At 37.4% G+C, this 27274-nt stretch overlaps 1 protein-coding gene across 2 annotated transcripts; it reads left to right on the plus strand.

Annotated features, from left to right (window-relative positions):
• Window positions 1-879: 879 nt before the first annotated feature.
• Window positions 880-23753, plus strand: Imp (IGF-II mRNA-binding protein). Of its 2 annotated transcripts, XM_088234752.1 has the most exons (7): window positions 880-1246; window positions 11599-11769; window positions 11862-12221; window positions 12306-12549; window positions 12627-12974; window positions 13118-13363; window positions 20900-23753. In XM_088234752.1, exons 1-7 carry the CDS (start codon window positions 1155-1157, stop codon window positions 20999-21001), a joined length of 1563 nt encoding a protein of 520 aa, XP_088090878.1. In that variant the 5' UTR covers window positions 880-1154; the 3' UTR covers window positions 21002-23753. The 2 variants fall into 2 exon arrangements, with proteins under 2 accessions (XP_088090878.1, XP_088090887.1); XM_088234761.1 differs by lacking the exon at window positions 11599-11769.
• The last annotated feature ends 3521 nt before the right edge of the window (window positions 23754-27274 follow it).

Below are 27274 nucleotides of genomic sequence, written 5' to 3' on the forward strand. Positions count from 1 at the left end.
TAGAACATAAAATTTTCTCACGTTAATTGTCATCTTTTATTTGTTATCTTGGATATGTTTCTTTTTTACTTTTTCGCTGTTTTTTTTTATATATTTTACTTTTACTAAGTTGATTAGTTTTAATTATTCAACTATATTTTACAAAATATATATCACAATGAATTGTCCACGGCTGTGATTATTTCTGTAAAACTTTTTATTGCAAAAGATTCTTTGAACCGTTGATAAATAAATGAATGGTAAAAAAATGACAACCTTGCGTTAATTAACAATATCACAGACGGTAAAATAATATAATTCTTAAATAATCTTTGAATTCGCTACTTGCACATGAAATGTGATCCCGTATTCCCCTTTAATCCCAGCAGTATTTTGACACTTAAAGACGACACAACACGGTGTTATTGAATTCAAATCGGCAGTTGCGTACTAAGCGATATGTACAGATAAACTAATGGCTAAAACGTATAGTTTTATCGCCTTCAGTTTGATGCGCGTACGCGGTTTCAGGACTGTTATAATTCTATGAATTAGGTAATACATGTTATAGATTTTTGATTTGTCATTATCACATGTTAACAAATGAATAACAAATCTTTTTACATTTTTAGGCAATTGTAGTAAAATGAGAAATTAAAATTTAAGAAAGTCGCCTTTTTATATTTGTTTATGTTGTTATTGCATATTTTAAAATTAATTGTAAATAACCTTATCTTATGCTCCTTGGATAAAGCATCGGAGACTCCAGAGATAGCGACTGGTAGTAAAATAGCAATAGCATTTCACAGTACGCGTAGAATTATTATCGCATGGCAATGAAGTGAAATAAAAATAGCATTAATTGTCGCGGATGGTCCCGTTGTCAGACCTCGAAGCCGTCGCGCGCGCTCTTGATTCCCCGACGGCCGCCTGTACGGACGCTCCGCGCGCTAAACTCGAGCAGCACCGCCTTCGGTAATACCATCCCCCAGCCCGTGTGTCGCGAGTTCCTCCCCGTGGTACCACTCGCCCGACCACGTGTTCCTACCTCCGTATTTTGGCGGCAACCTGTGAACCGAAGTGATCTGTATGTGATATTTGCGCTTAAGGATAAAAGTATTTCATTATAGACTGTTTATCGCTGTTAAGTTTTGTAAGTTACTCGAAGATATCGGATGTCCAATAACATGGAACAGGATTTCGACCTCGGCTTGTCCCCGGAAGGACATGATCCCATATTCGGTGCCGAAGATCAGGAGCAGCAGAGGTATGTTTCGTACTAATCGCCCATCGGTACATTTATAAAATGTATTTCCCACGAACGTGCGGGAGCGGCCATTACGCCCGCGCGCATTCGCTGTTATCACGACCTCGTGACTACGAAAATGAATATGTTTTTGGCAAGTAAAGTAATTTAACACACCCGTAGTTAAATAATGTACACATAACGTGTCGTACGACGCGTATCATTAAATATTCCCGCCCCGGTGTCCCGATTGACTGAACAATCTCGTTCGAAGCAGCTTTTTCGGGCCGGGCGTGCGGATTTATAACTAGACGCCGTGAACATAGACGGGTGAGCTACAGGCTATAGTCGATTGAGCGACATCAATGCTCGGTGGGACATTTCTCTACGAATACATCTAACCAGACTTATGTAACCATCATAAATTATTGTTAAAGTGCCGGCATCATTTCAATTTATTTCTATTCAATAGGCGGAAGAATGCCGGCCGGCGAATTTCGCGCGCGGCTCAAAAAGTTCTATTAATATTGTACGATCGGGAACTGTTGAATAGTCATGCGCGGGACTTTTCTACTCGGCACATATATCTAGATAAACACGATGACGTTTGCCCTCGCTACATAGCTACGTGGATTGAACCCGCGGCCGCTATTGGCCGCCGGCACGGGGCACGCCTCTCGCCACCCTCGGCCTATTGGCCGCGCCGGGCTTCAGGAAAACTATTCTGCCGAGCCCGCGTTTTGCCGGAAAATATCGACACGCGCTTCTCCGCCTAATTCATCGCGGCGGGCACCGTCGTCTCCCAACAGACGCCGATGCCCACCGCATGTCGGGTTCCCAGTTAGCTTATTGAGATTATCGATGACCCCGCCGGGCCGGTTCCCGCGCGCACCTGTGGGCTGTGCGCGGCGCGCCGCCCCCGCCCGGGACGCGTCGCCAGGGCGACGGCCGCCGCCACGTGTCGCCTAGTAACGGCCCCCAGACCGTCCCGCCCGCCGCCTGGTTTCCGGAATCTGCACCCCGTCAGCGGCGTTCCGGGCCCGTCAGCCGCGAACCAGTTCAATGGGTCAAAGTTGGGCCGATCCGAGCGTACATACATAATGCATACTGGGTGCTGAAGGGTGAAGGGTACACGTATCGGAAATTAACCCCTCTGAATTTACCTCTGTCGAGGGGTGTTAAACTAAATTCGGTTATGCACATAATATATCGGTCGAATTTAAATTCGCGATTTCGCGTAACATATCAACATTTTTGAAAAGGGAAGAAATATGGAGGTCCGTCCTGTCGATGACCGACCCGTCATGATGTGCTAACACGCGTAGTCACGAATTTTACAATCAGTCGATGACAGTTATCATATGGCTCATGAATTACTGGAGTTCAATTCTTTTCATCTCAATATTGATGGTGTAAAACATCTTTCATCTGACAAAATCTACAAATTAGAAAATCCTAAGTAATATAACAACAAACTTGTTGTCAAAATACGACTATGCGCATGACAGGTTCGAGATATTGAATGAAGTTAAAAGCTAAGCATATGCAAACCTGTTTAATGTCATAATGCCGATATGTGTTTTGGCGAATATAACTGGTAACATTCAGCAATAAGTATTCATAAATACTCGAGGTACCCACCCACAGAACAAATATGAAGTTGCATGTTTAGTATGACTTATGTTACGAGTGCCTCATGAGAAAACAAGAAAAAACCGTTACGTTGTATTATAATACATTCGACGATTGACCTATCGAGAGCTGACAGAATGCATTACGTTACGCCCGTGGCACACCTCCGCTGCGAAATACGAGTAGCGAAACCGCTGGATGAATTCCGCTGCGGTCGAGTGGCGAAACTGGGCGACGGAACGTCACGCCTTCACGCGAGTCGGTTGAGTTAAGGCAATCGGAGCGAAATGTCGTTATCAGTCAGAGGAGGAAGCAATATTATTGTGGACTTTAACTTTGAAAAGGCGTAAAACTCGTAAAATTTGGGGGTTCACGAGATTAATGAAAAAATGAAGAAATTAGGAGAAAACTGATTATATAAAGAACTAGAGAACTGAAGATCGTTCCTATACATATTTACTAATGAGCCCAAAGAGTTTAGTAAGAGTAATAGTAATAGTAGCAGTGCCACCATTATGACGATAATGTTTCTTTTATCTATGTACAAATAAATAATTAAACATAATTCATGTACTTAATACATAATGTTATCTTATGTACAAATAAATAAATATACAAATACATGTAATACAGTATATTATTATTATAAAAATACTATATACCATCCTTATATAATTTCATCTGAATTCCTCTCTATGACTGCAATTTAATATATTATTTTATAGTCTGGATGTTATTTAATAAATAGAGAATAGGTCTATTTCTGACAGCAGATCGACAAAACCGCGCGGGGAAAGAGATAGAATTATAGTCAAATCTATGCGTTAGAACGGGCAGTTTCGCTAGTGTTCCGCCTTTCCTACACACGGACAAGACAAGGCGAAATTACCGCGGTTCCGCTGTTATGATTTCGCAGCTGAGGTGTGCTAGGGCGTAAGTCATCAAAACAAGTTGCGGGATAATCGCATTTAAAGGTTTTTTCTTTTGACGCATTATTTCTGTCACAATTTTATTTTTTATTTTAAAGCTTTTAAAGAGCGATCTTTATTCTAGGCATATCCTAAAATTTGAAATCAACATCTTGCACCTATATTTAAAAATGTTTTCAATATATCGAGGCTATACCGACGGCCCCGTGGTGAAACGGCTAGCGCGAATGCCTACCATGCAAGAGGTCTTCGGTTCGATTCCCGACACGGTTGATATTAAATATTTATTTAAAAGGGTGTCATCACACCGGAGTATTTCATAGTCCCTGGGCTGGTACCTGAAGCGTCAAACTGATCATCTTAGCGTCAAACTGATCGTCTGGAATAAAGATTACTCTTAAAGCTTTAAATGCGATTATCCCGTAGCTTGTTATAATGACTTAATGCATTCTGTCAGTAAATCCTCGCTTTGTAGTAATAAAATATCTTGGTTTGTGATTTTAACGATTTCGGGTGATTTGATGCACTATTGACAACTCAATATTATATATATATATAAATCTCCACATATGATAGGCTAAGAGGCCACATCGCGCTCAAATCAAAATCGTGTAAAAATCACTACCTATGGAGAAAATACGTGAATGCGTGTTAAAGAAAAGTCAGACAGAGTTTTACCCTGACCCTTCTAAAATTATGACACTCAACTCATGCCCAACGCGAATTTAGTCATTATTTAACCGCCAGCCGTGTTTTGACGTGGGCTTGACATTTGATACCAAAGTAAATGAAAAGAAAAATGTCCGTGTCATGAAAACGTGCAAAAACTAATGAGATAAAAGGATAAAAACTTCATTGATAATTATGTACCTAGGTACTTCCTTATTGTTGAATTCTAACACTAAAAATATTTACATTTCCGAACATTGGCTTACCTGTTATAAACTGGTTCAGCAAACGTTATTTCGTAAATAAGAACACACGTTATTTATTATACCCTTTTTTGAGATATTTATTTATTTGTAATGAGGGTTAGTTTTTTGTTTTATCTCTTCATGTGATTGGCTTAGAGACTTCATCGTGCTCAAATCAAAATCGTGCGAAAATCACTACTGAAAAGAAAAATGCCCGATTGTGTAGTAAAAGCGTGCAAAATCTGTCCGGATAAAAGGAAAATGACTTTTCATTGATAAGTAGTTACTTAAATGCTTGTGTATGATTGAATTCCAAAACTAAAAATTATTAATATTCAAATAATGAATTAAAGTAGGCACCTATGTACTTGTTTATGGTTGAATTCCAAAACATCAGTTAATTGTTTTGAAATATAAAAGAAACTGTCTAAAAACTCTGGTCTACTTTCTAACAGTGGTGCATTTCGTGTAAGAATCCGTTTTTCAAAAGTCAGATAAAATTATTCAGGCATTACTAAAAATCCATTAAAAATAACTCGATATGTAAAAATTAAGAAATCGTTAGGAAATTATTCAATTTGTTGATTGTTAACGTTAAAATACAAAAAAAACATATTTCCATTTTTTTTGATCTGAAAAATCGATGAAAACACATATATGCTTCTAATTTATTTTTTTACTCGATATATTGAAGATGTTATTGTTTGTAAAAACCTTAAGGACGTAAATTAGAAAACTTTGCTAAAAACCTTACGTAAATCTGTCAAGCCATTTTCGAGTTTTATTTTTATATATACTCGTAGTACAGAAGAATAGAATATGGTAAAACTGATAAATAACAAAATAATTGCTATTCACATATTAGGAATAAAACATGAATATACTGAATGGTTTTTTGCCATTTGATAATATATTTAAATACATTCAATATACACCCATGGACAAAAAGCAGTTATAAAATTCTTAATTTTAAATGTACCTTATCTGCTTATTTATATTTTTAATACATGTTTTGGTCGATCTGATGACTAATTTCAAATGCAGAAAATAACTCGAAGGTGAAGACAATAGAATGTACTCTCCTCACCTTAAGGTTTGTCTCCGCATACGGGTATAAGTAATGCTTAGGACATATTACGAAATAGGTTTTTTTTTCTTCTTGGTTATAGCTCAGCTACCATTGTTCTCGTACCCGAAATATTGAATTTTCCAAAACTGTTTTATATTGTGTAGCATTCGTGGTGTCTTGGACAACGGATGAACCCAAACCATTAGCTGTCGTTTACCCCCATATCCTGATATAGGGTGAATGCTTTACGGTTCGGGTAATACATTTAAGGTGAAATCTTTCGCCAAGTTTTCGCTGGACTGTCGTCTTCTATCTGGAGCAAAAACATTAAATTTAGTAGCATCAGTGAATATTACTTGTTTACAGGCGTCCGTCTTCCGTCTTTCAAAAAGGCGTGTCTCATTTTTTGCCAAAATTCAGTTACGAACATTTCAGTTTTATTTACGGAATAAAAAGGCATAATACTTCTTCTTCTTGAGGTGCTTTGTCAGGTCCCTCCGACGTTGGCGATCACCACAGCGAAAGCATCTCGGTCCTGCGCTACTCTTGTATTCAGCAGCCAGGACAACTGCTTATTGAATGTATTCGCCATAGTGATTCCTGGGAAAAGATGACCAGAGTGGTTTTCCTTGGCCTTCTCTGGTGGATTTTTCTTTCGGGGTTACCTTCCCTTAGCTGGTCGGTTCTGGTTTGGATGCGCCAGAAACTCGCCTTTCACCCTCTCCTTATCTGCTGCTATACTTACTGTCTTCAAATTATTTTTAGAAACCCAGCTAAATACAGTAAGATTATTATTTTTTATCATATTTAAAGTCGAAAATTTTCTAAGAAAATTCTTAAAAAGTCATCTTAAAAATTAACAAATTCGAGATACGCCATTTTGAAAGATGGACGACGAATTTCGTTGCATTTTCGCTCAATCTAGGCGAACCTTCTTCATTATTTTTTCCGCTAGAAGGGGTTTTTTTGCGGGGGGCTTCTTGCTTGGAATCGCTGTTCCGACAATCTCCTGGAAATCGCCCTCACCGAGAACTCTGTTCTATAGAGATATTATTTTCATAATGCGTATGCCGTGCGATGTCATACCATGAGCTTTAGTCACAGATACTACACGATGCGTTTGTGTAAGTATTGCGAACGCACCAGCTTTAAAAATTCCACCAGTATGGTTCACCGAATCACCGCTAACGCGCTGACTCAGCTGACCTGATATTTAACGTTCTGTAAAGTGTCGCGTACAGAACCAGGTACGATTCGAACAAAACTCGCTTTGTACCGCGGTGAGCCGCCTATTAGAAATTGGCACTGCAGCAAACGGCTCGGAGCGTCCGAACCATATTTTTGAACTGGTTCAAAATTGAGTTACCCGTGCGGCTCGCTGGATCCGTCTCGGCCGGTTGCAGGCCGGTTGCAGGCCGGTTGCGGGCAGGTAGCAGGCAGGTAAGCGAGGCGTTCGGGCGGCGCGGATCGCTACCCCGTCTCGACCGCGCCCGCTTAACCCACGGCCGGAAAACAACGATGGAATTAAATAAAGAAGCCTAGCAAAAACGGGCTCGGGAGGTCTAAAAGCCTAACATTGGACAGGTAGTAACGCTACTCGCAATGGTCTCAGTCATGGTAGGCGAACGCGTCAACCTCTACACCGCGAGGTGGACTTTTGTGTAGTCGATTTTCTTCTAAAAGATTAACAACTAAACCCATAAGGATTTATCAAATCCTCGTTTTGGTTTGATATATTTGATTATATATATATATACATATATATACAGTAGTCTCGATTATCCGACCTAAACCGGCCGAGGCAAGGTAGGATAAGCGAAAAGGTCGGATATTACGGAAAATGATAAAAACGACATTGAAAATGTGTTATATAATTTTATTTGCACATCGAAAACTTTTCAAGTATGTACATAACTGAATGTAACGAACTAAAAAAAATGCACTTACGGCAAAGTAATGAAACATGTTTTACAGTGGGTAGTGGGTTCCAAGATTTAGAAATAGTGTTCGCTCCAACACTCTCCCATGATTGGGCCACGTATTAAGCCACGTTTTTTAAATTAAGATGACGCAATTTGTTCACCACGTCTTCTCCCTGGTCCATAGGACTCGCCTGGCGCGCGAATATAACGCGTGCAGTCGGGTGAAGGAAAGGAGCATTGCCCCACTAGGTCGGATAACTCAGAAGGTCGGTAAGGGCCAGACCGCGAAACTTCCGAGGAACATTATTAATGGTATGCTTTTGAAAAAATCCTATTTTTTTTTTCCCAAAACTTATTAAATTTATTTTTTATTTACACTCAAAATGGAGTAATTTTTTAATTTCTTGGACTAGCTTTCCTTCCGCAAGCCCCCCTATCCCCTCCCCTACAAAAAAAATGTAAAAGGGCTGCCAGTCCGAGAAATTAAAGATTTTACTCAATTTTAAGATTATGAAAAAAAAAAAATGGTTTTTGGAAAAAAATATTAGGATTAGGAAAAGCCGTGTATTCAGGTGTTCTTTAAACCCTGTCATATCCGAAACCACGATGATAAGTATGAGCAAGAAGACGTATTGGCACAATAAAATACATTTTAGAACGACTAATATCTTGAAAAATTAAAGATAAATACAAAACAAATGGTTGCATAGTTCTGCAGGGGAGAAACGAGGAGGGGGGAGTCTGATACACCGTCAACCGCACGGCCGCGCCCCCTCGCTTCTAACCCTGCAGAAGTAAGCTGCCATTTGTTTTTTAATATTTAATTTTTTTAAATTTTTATCTTTCTAAATATTTTTTTTAATGTCTTCTTTCCCATACTTATCGTGGTTTCGAATGTGACAGGGTATAAAGAACATCCTATATTTTATATAACCTTACGCATTGCACGGTGTACCCAGTAACTTAAATCAATAAGGAATCTAATTCGTGCTTTTACATTATGCTTATTGGAAAACATTCGATGTATATATTGTTCAAATATTAGAAGAGACATTCACAATTTAGATTGAAAAAAAAAAACTAGGCCCTATTCGATCACGTGATTGTCATGCATTTGGTTTGTTTACATGGAAGCTCTTGTAAAAAAAGACAGACTTAAGGATATGTTCACTTACTTCTGACGTGTATTTAGTTTAGGACCCGGGTTGGAGTGGAGACAGGGCGACAGCCGGACCGGCGTTCTTTCGCTATTGTACGCTCGGACTACGTCCGAAAGCGCGCGTCGGCAACTAAAGCTAGGGTTTCCTAGGACAGCGGTGCCCGTATTTTAACGGCCGTAGTGAACGGTGATGCGGTGGATAACCGTCGTAACGGTGACTAGTGTGGTTTTCTAGGAAAACGGTGTTATCAACACCATTTCCCTAGGAAACCACTCTTTAGTCGACGTTACGACGGCTGTCTACCGCACCACCGTTTACTACGGCCGTTAAAATACGGGCACCGCTGTCCTAGGAAACCCTAGCTTAACACAATATTCATTTACGAAATTTAATTTTCATTACCAAGTCTCTCTGAGAGATAGCTTTTGTCTTCCGATCTATTTATTTTATATCTTAACTAGGCAATAGTCCGTATTTTTAATTAGACCAGATTATCCTAATTTAAGTTGATTTAATCTCATAATGCATCAAGGTGGTTTCCACAAAAATAGCGCTATATAAATTATCCAACTACAATAATAATGCATATGGTTACAATCCAACAAATGCACGAGATGTATTGATGTACGGGAAGCAAGGTCTGTAGTGATGTAGCGTTCTATCCTCTATGTTCCGACGAATCTTATGTTTGTAAGTTCTTTCTGTGATTACCTAAATAACTTAAGTACATAAAAATCTGATATGCTTTTTTCTGTTTAGCCACACTCATTGACAGAATCAAAAGAAATATATTTTTTCTATAAAATATGTACATTTTACTGGTAATCTCAAGGAAATTGTGGATACTCCGGGAAAAATAACTGTATTGTAAAATCAACTAAGTCGAATGAAGTCGGTTGCGTATTTTTAAAATGTGCCACGCATCTCATTCTAAAATGAACAACTAATGCAACTGATTTTTTTTTCTCTCCAATATGTTCTTAATGAAAGGTTACCCATCACCATTGCTAAGTTTATACAATTTATTTTACGCTTTTTTTTATTTTTCACTTATTTATATTTCACCATTTATTTTTCACTTTTTTTATATATCTTTTTAAAATTATTATTATATTTTTATTTTTAATTAATAATTTTTCAATAATTTTTCACTAAAAATTTTTCATTTAAAATTTTTCACTTGATAATTTTCCACTCATTTATTTATTACATGTGCATTTAAAAATAAGCAAATAGTTAAGAAGTAAAGTGCACCACGAGGGTTGATCGATATGCCTTCCACACCTGATCTCCTGCGAGTCGACTATGTATAGTTGTCATCATGTAGTCCAATATGCCAACTTTGTAAAGTACAGAGTGATGACCTCAGCAAAAGCTGACTGCAAGGTGCTATTACTATTACTCCAGCACACAAGGCAATCAGTATCAGTGGCTGCTATTTTGGAAGCCAAGTTTGAATAGGTAAAACGGCTCCCACATTTCACCCGACCTCGAGTGAGGGGCTGTTTCCAAAATATGCAGAACTCATAGAAATAAATTTTTGGACAACAATGAGGTCCATGTGCGGTTACCCGGTCAGACAATAAAACCCATTCCAAGGAGTCTGAAAATAAAGTACAAAAACTTTTCTCACTCACTTCAAAATAGGTCAGGGTGGAGCATCTTAATCAACTCTCGCATTTCATTTTATTCTAACTATCTAACTGCTATACATAATTCAATATTTGTTATTTTTCTGCATCAAAGCTGAATGCTTATTTGAAATCAGTATGTCTTGTGTTTCCCCCCTTTCCCCAATTTCATATTATTTATTATGGAAAGTGTTGACATTTTTTTTAAAGAATTTTTAAATATATTTTTTAATTACATAATCTGTTCAGCATATACAATAATATCTTGTTATTATTTATTCATTATTAATCATTGCAAATGAATGGAATGCCCCCAATGACAATATGGCATCCTTCCCAAAATTCCTTTTAGTATTCAGAGCTTGAAAATGATGTATATTATCCTTAGAGTAATAACACGCCACTGGTTAATAGTCGCCCATAGGGACAGAAACCGTTCTATGAATATTAACCACAAAGTTAGCTACATCTTATAGCAATACAACAGGCCGTAGGCACTCGGGTCGAGAATTGCGAGCCCAAACCGAAACCGTCAGTTGCAGGTTTTTTGTTCAAACTAAAACCAAGTTAAAAATTTGGAACGCTTTTGTTCTATGCTATAGAGCTGAGGGGCTTCTCTAGCGAATTATTACTCTGAGATATTATCCATTTCTCTTCCAATGGAAACATTTGATGTAAAATGTAAGCTCTGAAAACATCCTTAAATATAATTTTGGAATAACTACAGCTGGGTAAAATCGGTTTGTTGACAAACATGCATCGATTGAATAAATGCACCGCGCTTGTTTGTCATTTTTGGCTCCCATAGAAAATGTCCTGACTGAAGTTGACCAGCTTTGACCAGTTAAGTTTAGTGTTGTGATGTGTTTCAGCTTAACTCGAGTGTTTCAGTTTGTAGACTTGTAGTTTTCAGGGCTGTTTCTACTGCTGTAACCGTAATTCTTGTCGAGTGGATGTTTTCAGATTTCCATTTTACAACGTATTGTGTCATAGCTGTTAGGGAGGCGTTACGCCACTGGGGAGGGTTAGGGAGCTTAGTACCATCCGGGGGGTACCAGAATTGGGGGTGTTTTGTGTCTCGGTCCAGCTGATTAATGTGTTGGGGTTTCCATACAGCCAATTCTCCAAGATACTGATCAGCGGGGTGCCACTCCACGCGGTGTTCGAAGACATAGAGCCGTTGCTAGCGCCCTATGGCACTGTGCAGAGGTGCGACAAAGGCAGCAGCAGAGATGCCAATACCCAATCCGTGTACATCACCTACCAGACGCAGGAGCAAGCCCAGCAGTGAGTACCTTGTAGTCTGGTTCCCCCCAATCCCCTCCCGGTAGCGTGCGCTATGGCCCGCTGGACAAACACCCACGTGCGCTCTGTTGCAGGGCCGTGAACGGGCTCAACGGCATGGAGATGGACGGCAGCCGCCTCAAGGTCGAGGCCATGGAGCGCCGGGGCGCGCGCGCCCGCGGCGGCGCGCGGCAGGGCGCCGCGGCGCGCCCCACCGACTTCCCCCTGCGGCTGCTCGTGCAGTCCGACATGGTGGGCGCCATCATCGGCCGCCAGGGTAGCACCATCCGCCTCATCACGCAGCAGAGCCGCGCGCGCGTGGACGTGCATCGCAAAGACAACGTGGGCTCCTTGGAGAAGGCCATCACCATCTACGGCAATCCCGAGAATTGCACTGGCGCCTGCAAACGCATCCTCGAAGTCATGCAACAGGAGGCCAATAACACCAACAAAGGGTGAGTGTCCCGTCCATCTGATTATTTCCTTTCTCCCCCGCTCTTTGATGCAAAGTGATCTCTAACTGAGTGTCCCTTCCGCAGAGAAATCTCCCTGAAGATCCTGGCCCACAACAATCTCATAGGCCGAATAATAGGCAAGGGAGGAAACACCATCAAGCGTATCATGCAGGACACTGACACCAAGATCACCGTTTCGTCCATCAATGACATCAACAGCTTCAACCTGGAAAGGATCATCACCGTAAAGGGAGGCATCGACAACATGGCTCGGGCAGAGGCACAGATCTCCGCCAAACTGCGGCAGAGCTACGAGAACGATCTTCAGGTATGTGACTAGTGTAAATAGCGCTGGTGGAGTGTTGGCAGATGTGAGCAGTTGAGACTAAGAGTGGTTTGTTTCAGGCCCTGGCGCCCCAGAGCATCATGTTCCCCGGGCTGCACCCCATGGCCATGATGGCCACCAGCGGGCGCGGGCCGTACTGCGGCGCGCCTCCGCCCTTCGCTTCCTCGCTGTACTCACCCGCGCCGGGACCCCAGGCGGGCGCCAACGACGCCCAGGAGACCACCTACCTGTACATCCCCAATAATGCGGTCGGCGCCATCATCGGGACCAAAGGACTGCATATCCGCAACATCATCCGCTACAGTAGTGCTTCCGTGAAGATCGCCCCGTTGGAACAAGACAAGCCTGACCAGCAGGCTCAGGAACGCAAGGTCACAATTGTGGGTACGCCTGAAGCTCAATGGAAGGTAAAATATCCTCGATTCGAGGGTTTGGAAGTTCATTGATATTGATACCGTTGATTCTTCTTACCAATGTTTCTCGTATCTCCCTAATGTCAACTATCATAATTTAGTTTAGTAATCAAACTAATAAGCATTCAATTTTACAGGCTCAGTACTTGATCTTTGAAAAAATGAGAGAAGAGGGCTTTGTATCCGGTACTGACGACGTCAGGCTGACTGTGGAGATCTCGGTGGCGAGTTCACAAGTGGGACGCATTATCGGCAAAGGGGGGCAGAACGTCCGGGAGTTGCAGAGGGTCACTGGCTCCCTCATCAAGTTGCCAGAGCAGGGGACGGCGCAGATGCACCAGGACACGACTGTTCATATTATCGGCCCATTCTACAGTGTTCAGGTACATTGACTCACTGATTCATAAACGGGTTGCTCTTGCCGCACCGAGGATTCTTGAAACGCAGTTATTCAGGTAAGGAGCTTCATACCAATCTCATCATGTACGAGCACAGATATGGGAGTAATGAGTAAGCCAAGTTTTAATTATCATTTCCACGTATTTTGCAATACTTTTTATTTGCTGTGTATTATGTTAACCTCACACGGCCTGATCTGCCAAGTACTGGTAATTAGAGTATGAAGGTGATTTCAAACATTGTGTCACCCCGTGACTAGTGTATTATATTGTATCCACCCTAGCCTTTATTTATAATGTATTTAAAAAATCGCCACCATGGTAAAATTGTTTGGTAAAATTTGAAGGAAAATGTCATTTGCACTTCTTCTGTTAAGTATAATTTAGCTTAAGTTCAAATGTACCATGTTGTTCGTTTTTAAATAAGCAAAAAATTACAATGATAATGGTATTAATATTTTTTTCATGCGACCTCAGATAAATTTTCTAGAAAGCTTAAAAATACGCATATTTCAAATTACACAAAAATGAGAAGTTTCACACTGTAGGACAAACTTCACTTATGACGTTTTGGCGCCAAATTTCTACGCAATGTTAGAAGCGCAGTTGGCAGTCATTACGCGTGACATCAAAATGACGCGATTTCGACTGTGAGACATTTTGTATGTGCTTATTTTTAAGCCTGGAAATTATAAGTGAAAAAATTTTGTGTACTTTTGATAGTCACATCATTAGAATTTAAAAATTCGCTCTAAATACACAGTCGAACTTGGTTATTACAAGGAAGACAGGACCGACTGAATTTGCTGCTATAAGCATTACTCGTTCTACCAGAGAAAGGTTTTTTTAAAATCCAATCGCCATTGCATATAGTCACAATTGAAAATTATAACAAACGCTTACAAACATACCACTTTCTAAATTTCAAATTCAGATAAATAAACAATTGTATTTTTTCACAACACTTCAACATATTCCACGCCACTTTCCATTTTACAAATATAATTGACAGTTTTTCGCAAATTGAAACACTTCCGCCAGTTAGTAGTAATGTTTACAATTCAAGGGTTAGGTTTTAACTTGTCTGACATCACCCACCAACCATAGAACATAAAATATAAAAAAACATTGTTAAAACCCCGGAAACAAGGATATAATTCATTAACTACAAAAGAAGTTATACATTAGCCTGTGATACTTTGTCAATGTTGTCAGCGAAAACACTAATTAGACACATAAACGCAAACCAATCCCAACGCCTAGCGGCACCAGTAATAAGTTAGTCCCCCCATTTGGATTTTATTACTTAGGTTCTTATTTCTAAAATGATTTTTTTAACAATTGAAGAGTTTATGCTTAACTGTTGACAATATTTTTGTTCGGTATGTCCAAGAAGAAGCTTGTTATAAAATTGAATGAATGTATGGAGAAAACCACCAACTAATGTTTCCTCATTATATCCAAGATCTCAATATTACTGTGATCGCTATAACCAAGTTTGATGCATACTATATTTTTATCATTATATCTGACTTGTGGAAATACCCTGTTTACCCTGTATTATTGTATTCTCTTTAACGCCTGATGTGGCATATTGTCAGCTTACCTAAAATAAAATATGAAAATAAAACAAGTATCTGTATTGAAAAAAAGCATAAACAAATATATATATGTTTTTAATTAGAATTAGAAAACTTGAGCAGTAAAGGTGTTCAGTTTGAAATTGTCTTTTAAACCCTGTTTTCTTGCAATGCGAATTATATGCGATTACATGCGATTATATGCGATTATTTATGTACAGATTTGTGAATTGATGATTTTATTGTTTTGATGGCGCTTGATTTATCGCGATCTTATTTCTGTATTCTCATTTCTGCGACAACTTAAGATAAGTACATTGATATTTATTTTTGTGAATTATATGATCAAATATTATTTGTTATTTTCAACTTGCAAACAATCGATTATGAAATGTGTTTAAAACAAAAGGTGCAAAATAATTTCCGCCAACCATTACGGCGCCTGATTTCGTTGCGACACTTACCATCCACGCTTATCGCATAGTATCCTCGGTCATTGGATGGCAATAGGAAAAAGAAAAATCTGCATATTGGTTCTCCAAATTTTATTAACATACTTGACGCAATGCAACCATTTAAATCACTGAATCCAAAATTAAAAACTAAACAAGCATTTAGCCTATATTATGTTAAACACAGTTCACATTTGATGTTGCAATCTTAGTTTAAAATAATTTTACAGAATAAAATTATTTGTCAGAAAATTATGTTTGTAAATTTTTCATTTTAGAATGCTCCCGAAGCGGGTTGAGCTGATGACATGAAAATTGGTACCCGGAAACCATCTATCGGTGAAGAGTTTCGCCCCCCAATGCATTAGCAAGAACGCAGGTAAACAAGCCTACTTTATTGACGTGATAACTTGCTGGGTGATCTATGCGACATGTGCGAGCGACATGTGCTAGCGACATGTGCCAGCGACATGTGCGAGTGACCTGATTACATTTTTAATTGGCGTTTTAGACAGACATTGCGTTGCAAATAATTTTGTTTTCTGTTTATATCTAATATGAAACTATGCAATAAAGATTTAATTTGAAATGAGTTATTTTTAATACATCTTTTTACCTGGGTAATAAGAAATAGGTTATCAGCTAATTGGACCAATTTCAGCATAGGTAAGACAAAACCTCTTTAAACAATAAAATATATGTTTTCATTGTATTGTTCCTCAAGTAAACTGTCATATAGAAATATGATAATCACGAACAACTTATAAATAGCAATTAATGGTTGTGGTTATTTAAGTTATAGCAGGGTTGAGATGATTGAATCGTTGCTAAATTCTATATGAAGAATGTATAAAGTATTTATTCATTTATTTATTAAGGAAATCATACAGTCTTTATATAAAACAAGGTACAAAAGAACAATTAAAAAAAGTAAGACCAATTACAGATTTCACTCTAATTTATTATGAATGCAGGAGGAGAGGGGAAAAATAATTGAATTCTTAAAAAGTAAAAATATTAAATAAAAAGTACATAAAAGGGAGAAGACATTGTATAGCTCCCACTCTTTGTATAGCTACTTTTCTCCCTCTCTGGTTCCATGAACATTTAAATTTCTTTGTAAAAATTCACAACCAACAATAATTTATTAGATGCAGGTAGTAGATGTACATATGAATAAGTATAAATTAAGAGTTAAAATCAAAAGTATGCAAGGAGAAAACCATTCAATGGCATTATGAAGGATGCCAGCAGATATTCATTATAAGGCGGTAATAACTGGAGCATTTACTTTTAAATATTACTAGTATCAAATAAAGCCAACATTTTTTCATGTATGATTTTTTTTTTTTAATCTATGTAGTTTTGAAATTACATAATTATGCAGTCCACAATTTTGAAAAAATGAGATATTGATTTTATAGTGCAGTAAGGTCAATGAGGATCTTCAGCCCTACGGGAAATTGGATACAACAAATGTTTTCTCGTGCGGCGTAAAAATTGGAGCATTCAATTGTACGGAAAAGTTTCTTGAATATGTGTGAAAAAAATAATAAAAAATATTTTTATAAAAACGCACTACTTTGACATCACTGGTTCATATGACCTATCCAATGATGTGAAAGCTGTGAAGGATATCCGGTTGGCTTACCGTAAATGAACCAATTGGAAGAACTAATAGAGAACAACCTCCGACGTCACACGCGGAGTTATCTCAGAAATACAAAGCTTTAAAAAATCATAACGCTGAAAATACGACATATAAAAATAAATTTTGGCTTAGTTCAATAGTCTATTAACAAATATATATTTTTTTTTAACAGGCACTGAACTTCATTCTATGTTCTGATTAAAACAGCCAGACAGCTTTCATACAAAAACTGTATTAATCGCATTCTGAAAATCATGTTGATCATAAAAATGGCATTTCTCAATTTGCAAAAAACACCCCAGCACTAGAAAAATCTTATGGTGCTAAAAAAAATCGTTAAAACTGGTCAAATACATAATTAGTTTCTTGTTTGTAATGTAAAATAAACTTATGTATTCATTGTTTATCATTTGTTAAAGTCAAAAACATTCCAACTGTTGTGTAGATTTGATAATTCACTCTTCACAAAAGTGCTAATATCTCAGTTTCACTTTTCTATGTCTGGCTGCTTTCTGCATAACTACATTCAATTTATCCTCGTGTGAGTTGTGCTGAAATTTAAAATTGGGACCTGTAGCTGTCAAAATTAAAAAATGTCTGCCTGGAAACAATGCTACAATTCAGTATTATTCATAAGGAACCGTGAAGTCTCGAAGTACTTAATTTTGCGTTTTTTTTTTTTCATAATTTTTTGAGAAACTTTGCTGCACAATTAAATGCTCTTATTTTGTCAGCGTGTAAGAAAAAAAAATTGTGTCCTATTTCCTGTAACATTTTCGAGACATGATCCTAGATGTTTAGAAATTGAAATAATTTGATTAACGTCATGTTAAGGTAATGTTTTAAAAGAAAACACCAAATTTACTCTCAAAATCACTTGTTGTGGCACTAATAAAGCAAATTGGAATCACATAAGAGCGTAAATCTGCAGTGAGTAGGGAAAGGTTTCAGCGTTTTTTAGTGCCTTAAGTCCTACCCGTTCAAGAATATAAATCCCACCTGTTAAAGAATATAAATCCCACCCGTTAAAGAATATAAATACTTTTTAATCCCCCTTTTTGAGTCTGGTTCCAAAAATACGAAAATTAGATTCAATCATTGGACATTAATTCAAGCCGTAGAGAGAAATAAAAATGAAAAGGGCTTAATCCCTAATAAATAAATATATTTTGTAAAAAAAATAATATTGAAAAACAAAATGAGTTTTTGCTACATTAGTAAACTATGAAATTTCATAAGGCGAAAATGGCCTGAGAAATGAAAATAAAATAATGCATTCAATTATCGTTAAAACAAATCAGAAATCGATATAATTTTCAATGCATGACCCACAAATAGTGTCTCTGGGAACCATGCTGAAGCACCAGCCCTGATCCGGTGATGCCCCATACGGGAAGCCTTTTACTTAATAAAGTAATCACTTATAATTTCTGTAGTTACTAACTACTGCAGCATGTGCAAATTTTAGAATTTTGGCCGGTATTTTTAAGAATTTTTCTGGGCCAAGAATTACCTGAAGATTTAAGTATTTATTTCTGGCAGATATTACAATTTATTCCGCCCCATTTCGTTGGTCAAACATATTTGTCACATTTTTCATATCGAATCTCTATATACACATCCGGAGTCTAGTGGCTTGTGAAACGCGAAAACTTGCGCGGTTCTTTGTAATATCTTAATGAGACTGAAAATAGTTTATTCCTTAAGAGTAATAACTCTCTACAGGAGCCAAGCCCTTAAGCAGCTCTATTGCATAGAACAAAAGTGTTCCCAATTTATGGTTTGGTTTTTAGATTAACAGCAAACGTGTAATGGACAGTTTCGGCCAGCGCTCGCAGTTCTCTGCCCGAGTATCTACGGCCCTTTGTATCGCTGTAATATAGTCACATCGAGAAAACGAGGTTCTATCTAGCAAAATATCTATCAGGTTCTATCTAGATTTAAATATCCGTTCTATCTGCATAAGAATTTTACCAAAAAATGAAATCGATACTTAATTATTATCAAGTTCTTTAAGACAATATTAATTGAAAATAGACGATGAAATAATATCTTCATTTCAAACTTTTATGTATCAAAAAAATTATGAATCTACATAGAACCTTGTTTCCCTGATGCGACGATATGTAGGTAGCTGGATGGTCAATAATCATAAAATGGCTTTTCTCCGCATGGGCGACTATTAGGTTATTACTCTAAGCTTAGTCCTTATATTTTTGAATACTCTCTTTCCCTTCGATCAGGCTTGTATATTTTTGGCTCTTAAATTTAAAAAAATATTTTTTTTGTTACAAACAAAACAACCCCTTATCAAATTCATTTTAATGGCAGAATTAGAAGAAAAAAAAATAGGTTTACAGCTTAAGTTGTAATATGGCAATATTTGAGACATTAAAAAATTTCTCCCCTTTAAATCAATCAAAACATAACTATGTCTTCTATATCTAAATTTGCTGCAACAGAGAGGGAAAACCCTTTTGAGAAGGGAATATGGAAGTCTATGGATTTACAGGGCTTACGATCTGTCATTGGCGAGTTTAAGTGGCCACTTAACACTGCAGCATTAACCATTCTGCCTCTGCCAGCCCGAAGGAGATATCTTATTTTAAAACAAAACATATGTCAACTTCAAACTTTTTTTGATGATCATCCCTATTAACTCTAAATTATCAGTAACACAATACCGAATTCATTACATTATCATTTCTTTCTTGACCAACCCTCTCAGAACCTTCATGTTTTATATATATAGAGAGAGAGAGATAGAGTATGTAAGAACATTTAACAGAACAGGCTACATTTATCCTCATTCATGTCCTGAAATTCAGAATTCTATTGACAGTAAAAAGATTTAATGACTGGCGCGCCATAAGCGTCTCGCAGAGATCGATAAAAGATTTAATAAAAAAAATAATAGAAAACAATAATTTCCAGTCCATGGACGGGTGTAAAATTATTGAGGGTGTGTGATAGATAAATACACGCATGCATACGTGCATACATGCATACATACATACCTAAAACAGATATTAAAAAAGGGTCCCGAGAAAAGAGGTATACCATGCGTCGTCCTGGGCTCATTGAAAATATACCTGAAAAGTCTGTCTATAAGCAAAAAAATTTAGAACGGGTAAATCATTTTAGTGGTATATATAATACATAGCTTTTACCTTTCAGATCTGTTTTTGTTGCACATTGTATGCGATTTGTCAAATGTGGTTTTCATTCTATATCTAGCGGTGAACAACTAATATGTTTTCAAAACGATGCCTTGCTCATGTGGCAAGAGCCAGTGTATTCCTTACCTCTATTTCTATGAATTTCGCATATTTTTCAATTTTTGTATATTATAATATAATTATACTAATTAATTAATTGCAATATTCTTTAAATTGACTAAGTTTAAAAAAAAAAACTTAAGTGCATGCAAGGTTCAAACCTTGGATCACCTAATCAGAGCCTGCAACACTACCAAAGGGCCACAGCCCAGCCCAATAAAGGTTATAAATGAGAAGGGTCATAACAAAACAATCTAATTCCATAGTAATGCTTTGGTGCCGCCGCACCGTTCGAGGAAAATATAGTAACAGGTATTTTGTATTTTCAATGAAATCTATTCACCTCCAAGAAAAGTTTGTAACCATGGGAAATGAGACTCTGTCGATGGCGTATTTTCAGTGTCAGGATGAGATGACCCGCGCGAAGGGTTGATCGGAGCATTGGAGGAGTAGTGTGAGGTAAGTGGCTCTCTCTGTTCACGGTCCGGGAGGCTAGTGTGAGTGTGCTGGTGTGGGCGGGCAGTAGCGGCAGTAGTAATGGTGCGTGTGTGTTGTTGCAGTCGGCGCAGAGGCGCATCCGCTCGACGGTGCAGCAGGACAGTGTGCCGGTTCGAGCGCGTCGCGGGGCCTCGTCCAGCGGCTCTCCCCAGCAGCAGCAGTAATGCGGTTACCACCTATCGAACATTTTGTACAGCAGCATTGTGTATCTTCGTGGAATCTATGTAAAAGTGTCTTGATGTAAATTATTTACCTTTGTGTGTTTCTCTTGCGGGAAGAGAGACCATTATTCCGTGTGGACCCGCCGTGGTTATGAGGTGGAATGACCCGCATATTGTGTATGGTGCTTTGAAAATCGGGAACATCTGAAATTTGTGTATATGGTTATTAGTTTTAATTATTTAATTATAATTGTTCGGTTTGGAAACACAGTTAACATTTTAAAATTGAATGGCCATGCTCAGGCCGTCCTCTGATTTACTAGCCCGTTTCTACCTCCAGTAATTTTGGTCGCACACTCGCGGAGTACCTAGTTTGTTGGCCACGTACGACCGCCGGTGTGCGCTGCAATATTGTACAGTGATGTGCAGTTAATGCCTCTCGAGTGCAGCTACCACTTGCTCATTACGAGTATGCGGTTCTCCAGGAGGTACAAAGATACAATTTATTTACACTGATTGTTTTTATACCTACTACTACCTCCTCTATGAATTATGATAATGATAGCAGAATTATAACTACAGTGTTTTCAAATGATTGAAAGGGTTTATTAAAATAGTTGATTTACATAATAATTAATAGATACAGTTGTATTTTCCTTTTACAATTTCGAAATCAAATTTTACCCGTGTTGCATGTTCTCATATTTATTTACAATACAAACAATTTTTATATTTATTTTTCATTTATAGAGACAATAATATGTTGCATTTATCATGTGATGCGCTAAAAGCCAGAGGAATTTGAGTGACATACTGTTTTTGGCAAAATGACTTCCGAACATTTACAACTTGTGTTGATTATTTAAAACAATATATTTAGATGAAATGACAGTGACTGTGGATAGTGTTACGACTTTTTCTTTACATAAATAAAAATAAAGTAAATTGACAGACAACCAACTCGTACGAGTTTGGGGGCTAGGTTTCTATCGCATATTTTTTTTCCATGAAATCAGGATTTTTTTTTGTTTAGTTTACAGCTATAATATTTGCACCCGGGTTAGTGTGGTTTTAAACATACGATTTTTTACACCAAGCCACATACTCAAATTAAATTGATGTTGCTTAAGCTCCTATGGCTCTCAGTGCCTAATATGGTTATATCAAAGACCGCAACCATTTAAAGGTTAAAGGTTCTGGGAAAAATGCCCATTACTCTCCTTAAAAAGTGTGTGGATTTTATGAATTTTTATTTTTTAGGGTTAATAATTAGTCTTACAAAAAACATCAAAAGTTGTTAATTATACATCTTCCTGTGAGGCAGGCGAATGAATCAATTAATCAAATCGCATCAATCGATTAAAAGTATATCTGGAGGCTGTTGGTGCTTTCTATTTATTTATTTATGTACATAAATATACATCACATATTGAAATTATGAGCTTAAAATATGTGTATTTTACAAACAATTGATTTTAATGAAATGTTTCCATGTTTTGACTATCACACTTAGATTGGAACATGCCTTACCACGGCTGCTTCTAGGAATTTCTGTCTGATATACGGCCTTAGTTTTTCCAAAAACTGCCTAAATATCGAGAGATTTTCTTCGCTAAAAAGAGACAGCAACTGTGCTGCAAAATACCGTCGCCGACGAGTGGAAATTTCACAGAATGTTCCTATCTACGTGTTGACATATTTACCAATCCCCCCCCCCCGTTTTCCAAATGAATTACAAAATGAGTACTTGATTATTTTATCTTAATAGTTTGAGAATTTATAAATTTCAAAATGTGTTTTTATTTATTGAATTAATGATAATCTTATTACCTACGTAAAAAATACAGGGTTATTCAGGAGTATTGGCAAGTTTAATGCAAATTATTTGTAGGTTGCTGAACAGAAATTATAATTTTTATCTAATGCTCTGGCTCTAGGCACATCAGCTGAGTCAAAATTTAAACAAAAGACAACATCATACAAATGAAATGTCGATAAATAAAAAAAATATATTACTGTTCTTGGAAGTTCCGGCAACTGGGAGAGTTAGAAGATTGTCCTCTGTTGACTCTGTATTCATTTGATATAATCCCCATTATGTAGGTAGTTGACAATTGTAAATATATATATGTCTGGAACTGTGTTGCATAAAATTTCAGTTACATTGTACTTGATTAAGCTCTAGTACATAATTTGTGGCCGGATATGCCATCCCTTTCTTCTGGCACATTGGTGACTCTGGCAGCCGAGCAGGTGTTCTTGCAAATGTCTAGATTAGTGTTGTGATAGCACGCTTTCCCTTTATTTTGTATTTAGTAACTTTATAAGGAAGGGTTATTTGAAGTGATACCGTAGCAAATAGTGATATTTTGTCATTGTTTTCTATCATAGGATTTATGGAATATTTGTACATTTTTACATGTGCCAAGTGAGATATTTTTAAATGAGATTTTTATCCAAGCGTAAAATATTTCAAAGTGTCCCCTTTGAGTATTTTTATATGAATTTATTTCCCAGAAATCAATTTGCCTTTTACATCTTCAGGACTAGGGCTCTCCATAAATAGGTACTTCTCATTTCAATATCTCATTTCCGAATTACAATTATGCCGAACAAGCCAATAATATTGCACATGCTACGGACCTCGGCTCACGGCTCACAACAGCGCCCCCCGAGAGAGGGAGGTTATGGTACTATTTAGTTTCGGTCGTGTTTGTAATGACCCCGTTGGAATGGTTTATCCCACTTTGATAATATAGACAATTGCAAAGCACAAAACAGCATATCCCAAGTCAGTGTTGCGCGTTTATTGAATAGTAAAGTGCTCAGCATTTTATTGTGGCTTTCATTAGTGCATTCAATGTCTCAATAAAGAATAAGCTGCGCTATGTATATTTGTGTCTGGATTTATAGTTGGAAGCATGCAGAGGAATATAAGAATGTTGAAGTAATTATAATTGTGAAATACTTTCCTAATTTTACATAATATAGTGACTTGTGTGTTGTGCATTACCGAGGTAATGCGTTTACTCGAGATTCTGTTACCTAGGATTTAACAATGTTTGCTGTTATCTTTCACCTTAATGTTTCATTTTGTATGGCTATTTGTTGTCCTCTAAAGTTGATTAGAGCAGTCGTGATGTAATGAATTCAAGTTATATATTATTTTTACATTAGATTCTATGGATTATTGTGATTGTGAATTATTATTAGAGGATTTCCTATTTTGTATAAGTTTTGTAGTAGAATTTTTATTTGTCAAGGGTCTTGGGAAGGGAATATTGGTTGACCAAGATCGGAGTTAAATTGCAGCCGCCCCCTGTACTGCTACAGGGTGGTTGCTATGGACAGGGCATTATGATTCCATTTTGTATGATTTGCTTGAATTTTCTCTGGAGATATTTTTCTTGTACGCTGTAATGTAAAGGACCTCATTGTTTTTCGGAATGAACTACCTCAATAAGATTTTAAAAACATATTAAAGGTTTTTAAATATTTCTTTGAAATAACATTACATAGAGTTAAGGAGCTAAATTGAAAAAAAATAGTTATTTGTCAACATTTCTTCATGTAATAAACGAATTAAAAAAAGTTATGTGTTTTTAATTAACGCTGTCGACGGGAGGAGGTCCCTATCAACAAACATCTGAAAATGTCCTCTGTCAAATGAATGTAGAAAATACAAAAATACTAGAAAAGAGTAGTTTCTCATAGATAAAGTATATCGAGCATTCAACAATGTTTTGTGCATGTCCAAATGTTTGCTGGAATTCCTCATTGCCTGGTAGGTGATTGGTTCAGCTGGATGAATTTCGCCCACATGATAAAAGGTTTAAGCTCCTTTGCTTCACATAAGTCAACAGATGGAAGAGTTAAGGAGATGTGGATGTTGAATCATTATTGTGGATATATATTGGATATAAACCGCAACATATTGACTACTTTTCTGTCTTGAAGAACTTGTTGGTAAGGAGTGACTTCGATGTCCGATGTTAAAAAAAGTTTTAATGAATCTAAAATTTCACCATCATCATTTTCACAATTTGCTCCAATGGAGCGAGTATGAGATAAGTTTGATATGAGAAGCGACTTGAAAGCATCTATAAAATTTGAACTAGAGGGGTTAATGTTACGTGCACCCTGACTTCTTACCATGCCAAAAAAGTATTCAATGGGGTCTTGGTTAAGGTTACATGGAAGCACAAAAGTAAATTTATAACATGTAAGTAATTTATTACTCAAATATGATATTGCTTCCAGAGTTGTAATTCAGTTACGCACTGTAGGTGGTATTGATATTTTTTGGTTTTAGGAATCTACAAATTTTACTGATTTTAAGATGGAAATAGCTTCCTGCCAAAATTTCCAGTGGGGAGATGTTAATCTGACTCCACAACGGTATTTACAAATAATACTATTAGCATTGAGAGAACTGCCATTTAAACTGTCGAAAAGTTTATTTATAAAAAAGACAAGATCAGCAGTCTGTGATGCCCCATCGTCAATATCATACACAGTATCTGCCAAAGATTTCATGGTAGTTCCTACTGTCCTGCTGAGCAGCAACCTTGACCTTCATTTTTCTAAGTTTATCGGGGAAAATATGACAATCTGTTAATTTGTGCATTTGGAAAAAGTCTTCCCCTCTTGCTTGATCGTATGTGTATGATTGTACAATATGGGACCACTTTGCTATTTTTGATACAGAATTTTGAACAAAATGTACATCTTTTACTAGCATATTATTTCTAAATCCCTTCAAAAGATGTGGCACATCAAACATTTGTACGATTTCATGGCCTTCAATTTCAAACCCGTGAACTCTACATTCAGTACCACCCCGAAGGTACAAATCACGGGTTTCCCGTTTCAGGATATTTATTGCACTAACATTTGAGCTACCTTGGTCACAAATTATTGAAACTAATTCCGAATTGCTACGAAAGATATTTGAGATTATTGATTTTAAGATAACAACCAAATCTGAAGATTTCATGGGTCCTCCTGTAAAAACAAATGCTAATGGTTGTTTCCATTTATTATATAAACCCTGTAGCATAAAAACACAAACGTGATCAGCTAAAGCTGGAGTACGTTTTCCTTCACCCAAGTCTTGGAATCCCTCAATAAAATCTTTTTGTTTTTTGTACATTAAATTCTGACTAATTGACATCTCGTCAAACATCAAAGAGCATATTCGAGCTTTAGCAGAAATTATTATTATTATGGATAACTTATATAGCGCCATTTTCGTAACAAAATACCTCAAGGGCGCTTTACATAGTGATTCTTTTAAATTAGTAATTTAATTAAAATAATTTATTTTGTTGTCACATGCTACGGATTTATTCAAATGATTTAGAGAACAAGTGGGTTTTAAGTTTTTTCCGAAACATCACTTCACTTTCACAGCCTCGCACCTCTGCTGGGAGAGCATTCCATGCCATAGGGCCTGCGACCGCAAATGCCCGTTCACTAAATTTAGTGCGCTGTTTGCGTAGAGGTATAATAACTTTTTCTCTCGCCGTAGACGTAGCTGATCTAAGCGTGAGACGCCTGTCAGCTAGTTCATCTGGAATGCATAGTTCCCTTAGATATTCCGGAGCAGAGTTGTGCAGTGACATATACATAAGCCAACAGAGTTTGTATTCGACCCTCTGTGGAAAACGTAGCCAGTGTAGTTCCCGAAGTAGTGGAGTGATATGACTGAACTTAGAGATTCCGAAAATAAGTCTCGCTGCGGCATTCAATACAGATTGTAGGCGAGTCATTTTGTTCATTGGTAGACCTGCATAGATACTATTACAATAATCGACTCTAAACACTACAAACGCATTTTTTAATTGACGGGTGGCATCAACCGGCAATTTTTTGCGTATGCATTTAATTTGTATCAGCTGGTAGAAGCATTAACTTATCATTCTACTAATTTGAGCGTCAAGAGAAAGGTCAGAATTGAGTAAAACTCCCAGTAGTTTAACGGTGGGTAAAGCGGTACTTCCTACAGTGGGTAGGGCCGTATCCTGGATCAAATTCTGTCGTCTGGCTGAAGCGACCCATAGTTGTTCAGTTTTTGATGGGTTTGATGTTAGTCTGTTTTCAGCCATCCAGTTTCCTATTTTCTCGATGCATCTATCAATTAAATTGACAAGCACACTTCTCTCACCTGGTTTGCAATAAAAATAAATCTGAGTATCATCTGCGTAGCAGTGAGACCACAATCCACATTCTTTGATTATGTTCTCTATATCTTTAGTGTAAAGGAGATAGAGGAGT

Source organism: Micrasema longulum, unplaced genomic scaffold (assembly GCF_059751315.1).
Source record: "Micrasema longulum isolate JH-2025_06_02 unplaced genomic scaffold, ASM5975131v1 h1tg000087l, whole genome shotgun sequence".
Classification (NCBI taxonomy): Eukaryota; Metazoa; Arthropoda; class Insecta; order Trichoptera; family Brachycentridae; genus Micrasema; species Micrasema longulum.

Bases quoted from the DNA above. Each gene is read 5' to 3' on its own strand.
- Imp (XM_088234752.1), top strand. From the start codon at position 1,155: ATGTCCAATAACATGGAACAGGATTTCGACCTCGGCTTGTCCCCGGAA. The intron at 11,770-11,861 runs GTGAGTACCTTG...GCTCTGTTGCAG, and splicing joins ACGCAGGAGCAAGCCCAGCA to GGCCGTGAACGGGCTCAACG. The intron at 13,364-20,899 runs GTACATTGACTC...GTGTTGTTGCAG, and splicing joins GCCCATTCTACAGTGTTCAG to TCGGCGCAGAGGCGCATCCG.